At 44.4% G+C, this 7,714-nt stretch overlaps 1 protein-coding gene across 1 annotated transcript in view; it reads left to right on the plus strand.

Moving 5' to 3' along the window:
* The window catches only part of LOC148014380 (uncharacterized), a 28,514-nt gene extending 21,533 nt beyond the window's left edge, over positions 1–6,981 (plus strand). Inside the window, exons 5-6 of the mRNA XM_087666675.1 lie at positions 4,453–4,556; positions 5,543–6,981. Of these exons, the coding sequence (XP_087522801.1) occupies positions 4,453–4,556; positions 5,543–6,396 (958 nt within the window). The 3' untranslated portion in view covers positions 6,397–6,981. The remainder of the gene's footprint in view (positions 1–4,452; positions 4,557–5,542) is intronic.
* Positions 6,982–7,714: the final 733 nt, after the last annotated feature.

The following is a 7,714-nucleotide window of genomic DNA, read 5'->3' on the forward strand; positions in this document are numbered from 1 at the left end:
CTCTCCATTGACGGATGTAGTTAGGGTGAGCTAGTCGAGGGTCCGGCATAGGCTCTAGACCAATGACAAGGTCCCAAAGACCTTGAGACTCAAGCACTTGTTGCATGAAATTCGGCTAAGTAGTGAAATTTGACCCGTTAAAACGTGTCTTATCCGTGAAGGCATTCTTGGCCATTGCAACAGGAGTGGTAGTGCTCGGAGATGGAGAGTGTGAAAAAGTGTAGTGGGGTTAGGATAGGGGAGTGGAGTACACTTGGGAATGGAGAGTGTGAAAAAGTGTAGTGGGGGTAGGATGGGGGAGTGGAGTACACTTGGGAATGGGCCCCAGAGTGCCCGCCAGGCATGCATGTAGTGTGCAAGGTGGATCCATAGGTAGGGATGGGCTGACTAGGCATGGGCATGGTAGCCACATGAGGAACCCAAGGAGGTGGGATGGGAACACGGGGAGCAGAAGATGGGAATCTCTGCGTAGGTGTAACCCAAGGAGAGTGTGAAGACGCACCATAAGCTGAGGATGGAAACCCCTGTGTATGAGTGGTCATGGGAGATGTGAAGCTGGGGATAGGAAGGGGGATGCCCATCACAATCGACCCAGGAGTGATGGGTGTGCTCATTTGCTGAAAGGTGAGAGGCATTGTGTTAAAGGGTGGCATTCCCCCTAACAAAGTACCATGGTACAAAGAGGTAGAGAATGGGGTTGCGAAGGAAACGGTGCTAGGAGCGGAGATGGTAGATCCAACCCCTAGGGTGTGTGAAGCAGATGTGGAGTATAATCCAAGATTTTGGAAAGATGATGAGAGATGATCAAGGTGTGATATAGAAGAGGGTGGGATGGGAGGAAAGTGAAAAGTGTGTAATATGCTCAAATGAAACAGAAGTTGTAGATGTACCTGAATTTCGTCTGCTTCGTGAGCCCCCTCTATTGAAGTTCACATACGCAAAGCCATCCGGATCCTGTATCTCAAAAGAAGAAACAGGAGAGGGTTTTGATTCATGCAACACAAAAGAATTGTACAAACCTGACATTGGACTTGGCGGAGATGATGGAGATGGATCGCCAGACGTTCCGAATGCCGTATGTCCTCCATGATCGGAGAGGTGGCCAGCCTCACCAACCGGTCCGAATGTGGTAGCAAAACTGGTAGGAGGGGTGTAAACATCACCGTACTTGTGGCGATAGTATCTCAAAGTCCTCCTCTGTCATGTTAGTGAAATCTGGTGAAGGTGGAGTGTCGTCCTCCATACCGAGTTCATAATGCCGTCTCAGGGTCTCCAATGATGGAGAAGCTTGATAAGACATCATAGGAATTGGAGAAGGAGGTGTTTGGGACATTGTGATTCGGTTACAAGTCGTATTGTGTGCCTTGCACAAAGACTAGCTCTCAACAATATCCGCAGGATACTCTTTACAAGAGCACCTTCTTTGATACCATGTTAAGAAGTCTGCCAGGGTTTGCACTGAGGACACATAGAGTGTACGACCACGACAGAAACGCAAAGACAGAGACATAGACACAGAGGGCAAAAATCAAATCCTAAACGCAAAACTCAAAACTCAAACACAAAAACTCAAACACAAATAGAAGAAGGGGGAGAGAGAACACAACTCTTAAGCGAATGAATGCTGTAAATGAATGTAAGAGTGTATAGTGTGCTCAAGGGTAGAGCAATGTCGGAGTGTGACGTCCACTGAAGACAGATCCCAAGTCTGTGACCACTAGTTGGAGTGTAGGAGTGCTGAATAGTGAATGGCAGCAAGCTGGTCACCAAAATGCAGTAGTTTGGAAGTTGGAAACTAGTAAACGCAGCAGTGTACCACCGATTGGGGGCTGAAAACTGTGCACAGTCTGCTGTAAACAGCAGGCTGAAACAGAGTCTGAGAGTGTCAAGGCCTGCAATGCTGAAAACGCAGGCTGGCTGACCCTGGAGATGATGGACAGCAGGCTAAATAGCAGTCTGGGACAGTTTGGAGCAGTCGCAAGCAACTGAGAGCTGTCGCCTACAGCAATGGACAGGTTGAAGATGATGTGGCTGCAATCGATGATGGCTGGACAACAGATGGAGGCGGGCTGCAGGCTGGAAACTGGGTGCCAACAGCAGCAGAGGGTGTGTGGGCTGGTGTAACTTGCAAACAAGGATGATTGCTGAATGGGGCAGCCTGTCTATTTATAGATGTGGAAGGGCGTGCTGTTACTGCTGCCAGCCATGATTTTCAGCCCAAATGTGACAAAAAAATCAGCAAATGGAGGCCCAAACTGTCACCCTAGTAACCAAGGTACAAACAAGTACCAACCAGCAATAAATAACCACTTAGAAGCACGGATTTCAGATTTGTAATTAAATTTTCAGAAGCACCAAACCATGTGCTACAGCATTTCACAACTGATTACAGTTGTTCCAAGGGCATATGCATCACATTACATGAGAACTCCCAAATTTTAGCTGCAATTTCTATTGTACATGTACCCATGGGCATAAAATTGGACATGAACGGTCAAAAGCCCCAAAACTTTTGTGCTCAAAGCATCAACCACACATCTGCATTTTCTTTGTCATGCATAGAACAGGCCTATTCTGCCAAAATAGAGAAATTTCAGCAAAACCCCCAAATTTTACCAAGTGTTGATGTCCAAATTGCATGGAATTGAACCTACATGTACATAAAATGACCAATTGTTGCACAGATTTTACCCAAATTGCAAAAGGCCCAAATTGAGTGGGGTCCAATGTGCATCAATGTCGAGAAATTGGGTAAATTTCAGCCCAATTTATGCATGTACATGAAAAGCCCCAAATGTCGGGGACAAAATGTCACAAATTCCTGCAATTTTTGAGACAGATATCACTGTTGCATCTTGCTTGCACCAAATTTGGACAAATCCCCAAATTTTCCAAGTCTTGCGTGCACTAATTTGATTGAAATTGAAAGAATTTCACTAAAAATGTGAAAGACCCCAAAATTCCCAAGCAAATGCGCACTGACTTTGCAATTTCTGAGTTAGATTGTCCAACTGTGCTTTGAGATCCCCGAATTCGGGAAAGCCCCAAATTTTTGGGCCTAAACCTGCACAGATTAGCACACTGTGCTTGCGCGCGAGAACACCCGAAGGAGAGGAGGTAAAAGCAAACTCAAAATTTGAAAAAAAAAGGGATGTGATGGGGGGTCTGTTGACCCACATACAGGTCCATGACCTGTCAGGCGTCACATCGCTTGCGCAATTGCCGTCCCGTGACGCCATGTGCTGGACCTTTCCCGCCGACTGCTGCCTCATCACGAGCTGTCTGCTGCCCGCCGTGACCTGTCTCCTCACTGGAGTCTCACGAGGCGCCTGTTCACGATGCCTGCAGCTGTCGACTGTCCTCACTGCCTGCGACTATCCATGATGTATGCAGTTGTCGACTGTTCTCACTGCCTGCGGCTGTTGCCTGCCAGCGACTGCTGTTTGTACCTGATTGCCTACTGACGTTCATTGAGTCCACCTGGGACTCCTGCAACACCTAAGTTGTCTCTTGCCTGCTCCGATACCAGTTTGTCGTGACGGGTTAGGCACGAAGATCGAGACGGTGGGTGTTCCTTAGTCGCGGAGAGTAGGTACAATGACGAGTGTGTACCTTCAGGTTTTTAGATAGATATATATAACTACAAGTGCTAAGGGTGTGTTCACACCCGAGCACATTTAAAGGCACGAAGCCTTTATTCCCAATAATTCGAGCTGCTGGTGACTGGTTTCTACCTCCTGAGCACGGCATTTACAGTTTGAGTAGGCTTCCCTGCTGTCCAACCACTTCCAGTACATGCTGCAGCTTGTGGTTATTGCAGTGCAGGGTCCAGTCAGGATTGTCTTCACCTTCTTTTGCTGTCGCCCAGCTTCCTACATCCTCCAGTGATCGGCTGCCAACATCTTCGGCTGGTTACATTGGTGTGCTTACTAGTTCCAGCCCAAAGACTGCTGCATTTTGGTTTCCAGCCTGATGCCCTTCCACTTTCAGCATCATCTCAGCTCCGACTGGTTATTACAGCACTTGGGATCCATTTCCGGTGGATGTCACACGCCGACTACTCCCTCAGCCCACTCCCACAAGAGTAATCGGCTGTTGGACAGCTCTTCCCTTGAGCATCTTGTGCACTCTGGGATCCTAGATAACATGTCTCTTTCTGAATCTGAGATCATGTCCAGCCTTGCTCCATATTAGGCTAATTGTCTAGGATTTCAATGGCCTTGGCAACATCAGTGATTGCCATTGTTAGTGCTATTTAGGGAGTCCTGCATTGTTCTCTTCATTAGGTGAAGCTGTTCTTGCTTTATTGTTGTTGATCCAGGGTTTTCCACATCAAAATGTTTCATTAGCTGCTGCTTTGCAAACACTAGGAAGTGGATTTGGATTTATCCTAGCCATTTTCAAAACATTGGGTCATTATGTATGCCTGATATGTGTGATTTTAATTTCCAGGCCTGATGTACTCGTCAGTGATATTTTGGAATGCAATGATGGGAAAGAGCCTGTGTCGAGTTCAAGTGCTCCTCAGTTACTCAGACGTGGTGTAAATCAGCCAGGTAATGGCCCTACTGTGGGAATTTCCTTTTTGGAAAGGATGCTATTTTTATTTTATGATATCTATCTTAACTGACGTGGTTAACTATTGATAGTATTTCAGTTTGCTTACAGTATTGGGTTGTTTTGCTGCCCTTGATGTCTATTTACATACAAATAATGATTGCTGCTTTCTTGCCGTTTGATTATGTTTGGTGTGTGTAAGGTGGATGTGGACTGGCCATTCACTTCAGTGTCTTGTCTTGGCTTTGACACTTAGATGATGTAATCTTCAGATATCAGCCCTTTGATCTTGTTTGTATGGTCTCTCTTTCACCTCTCTCTACCTCACCTGTAAGGGGGAGGATTACTACACATGAAAACTCTACCAGTTACTCTTCTTCTTTTATGTTGTCTCATTGCTTGTGAGGTAAATTCAGCCTCCGTAATGAAGAAGTGAGAGGCAAATGGTGTCAAGCCACATGCTTATGTTTCTGCACAATCACATTCATGCATGTGGTGTGCATGATGTGCGAACAACACTGTTACAAGAGGAAAGATAGTGGATGACAAATCCAGCTTCATGTTAGTTGTTTTATATGTTTTTTCTTGAATAGAATGTCACCTACTTGAGTGCTGATCATGTATGAGAGATGATATTATAGCATTAAAATCACTGGTCATTTTGCATGACTCTTATAGGGAGAAAATAGTTGTATGAAGTAACTTAGGTTTTCATTTGACATAGCTACCTCAAGTTCTCTTCTCTTATAAACTTCTGTATTTTGAAATAGAACTCTTTCACCTGGGATGATCTATGATGGAGGATGTCAGAGCATGGAAAGCATGCAAATTTCCATCCTATGCCCCTTTAAATTGCTGATGGGTTTGTCCATTGTATGAGGACTCTTGTAAGGCGAGGAATGAAATGGTTGTCATATAGCTTAATCATGATGAAGCCCCTTGTTTTGAGAATACCTTTTTAAAACCTCATCCTTGTTTTTGATAGGTTCTTACAAATGTCAGATCCAGGTTCCCCAAATCACATTTGAAGAAAGGCAAGCGGCTTATTTAGCAGCCCGACAACGCATTTTTTCCGGAGACTGCCAAACTTCAGTTGAATCTATACAGGCTGCAAGACCAAGATCAGTTCCTGTAGTTGCTCGTAGGATGATTGCACATGCCCTGGGCAAGCAGGTTTTGGCTAACACTATATCTAGAGTGGCTCAAGGTTCTGAACCTGCAAATGACAAGGAAGCTATTGAGATTGCGAAGGCTGATTCCACCCTGATGAGTTTTGGAAGTAGTGCCACCAATGAGCACGCTCTAGGACGGCTGACTATTGCCACCAGCGAATCTTCAACTTGTTCTCAGGCCAAAGTTCCTACTCCAAGTTCTGGAACTCATGACATTGATGTTAGGGGATCTCCTGCACGTGATCTGCATGAGCAGCATCTGGTTCTTGCTGAGGATGCTTCAAAAATTTCTGATTTTTCCCCTGCAAATGCAGCCAAGCGAATGTTTGCACAAGCATTAGGGTTTGACCCCTCGAACTCTTCCTGTAGAGTTTCAAGCAGACATTTGGAAAGTGAAACATTGGAAGGTGGCAGTCCTGTAGAGGGTGTAAAGGAAGTCTGCAAGTTGGCCCCTGCACAGCGAAGTAAATGGCAGAACCTTTCAAGTAAGGAACAAACATACTCTCTGCAAAACCAGCCCAAACAAGCACTTGTCTCAAAATCAGGACTTCAGGCTAATCAGAGTAGAGCTGCACAAAGAATGCTGGTTCAGGCTCTTGGACTCCAAGGTTCTTCCTTTGCTACAGATAAGATGGGTAAACCTATGAATCGCGGTGTGTGCTTGTGAAAATTGTCCTACTTGGGCCAGGTGGTTTCCACTATCAGTTTTACAGCGGTGCAGTCTTCATCATATGATGTTTTCCTGAGTGCCATTCAAGACTCTATTGGGTACAGGGGAGCACAGTGGGCTCATTAATTGGGCCCTGCCATGGGGCTGTTGAGATGGCACTGCATGAAAGTGGACAGAGGACCTTTGACTGTAGATGTTGAGACAAAGCTGGCAGTCAGTTATCACTACATTTCATACTCAGTTATCACTAAATTTCATGCCAGCGATGTGTGAATTATCAAAGAGCTGGTATCGTAGAATTGTAACAAGTGGATAATGCTAGATTGATTTTTCCTGGTTGCTAGGAATGTTAAATTTTGTAAGGAATGTAACCTTTTGTAGTGATAAGGGCTGGTAATTTGTAAAGCTGCTTGTAAAAGACCGTGGTCACAAGCCTCCAGAAAAATCACTCTTATCAAGCCCTTTGGCCACATTGATGTGATTAAGCATGATGGTGTCATTGATGCACTCTTAGAATCCAGTGTTTATATTTAAAGGGGATATTCATAAAGTTAAAGTTAAAATAGCTTCTACACATAAATAGATGACCTTGCTTGAATCCAGAAAAAGGCTAGCAGTTAAACCTGTTTCTGTATTTCTGAGAAGCTGATGCAAGAGTGTAATTTATAGCCTGACCTATGATACCTTTCATTTAACAAGGCAAAGAATATGAGCCAAAATGGGGAAATAATTGCACAAATATGAACCAGTCCTTGCTTCAAGTGGTCTGAAGTTTTCACCTGATGTTGGACCATCAGAGGTTGAATGATTCATTGTGGAACTATTGCTACTACAAAATCTTATTTTAAAACATGATAAAAAAGTACCCCATGCCCTTGTGATACATTGAAATTGGCAGAATGGTTTGGCTTTTGTGGCACATTATTTTAAATGTGCAGGAGTAGAGCTGCTAGTATGTTTCAAACATGCAAAAGTACATCTACTTTGGCTTCCCTCCCTTCAAATAAATCAATCTGAGTGGTGGTCCAATATTATAACATAGCTAGTTTGTTTTTCTTTCATAATGGGAGAGTTTTGGGTGCTTTGTTTATTTTAAATGGTTGGTTTTCACACTTTCTTGGGACAAGTTTGATAGTCCGTAGGAGAACATTCTTTGTTGGATGAACGTTTATTAGTATTATTGCCATATTGGCTTCCCAAATATCTCGTAAGATTTTGACAAGGATGTCCTAATAATGAGGCAAGAGGCCAACAATCGTTAGCTCCTTGTGCATGCTCGGTATCACTAGCTCGTGTTGAAGGTTTGATCTGCAGC

The sequence above is a fragment of the Lygodium microphyllum genome, chromosome 25, assembly GCF_053477565.2.
Source record: "Lygodium microphyllum isolate KBCC chromosome 25, Lygodium_microphyllum_v1.1.10, whole genome shotgun sequence".
NCBI lineage: Eukaryota > Viridiplantae > Streptophyta > Polypodiopsida > Schizaeales > Lygodiaceae > Lygodium > Lygodium microphyllum.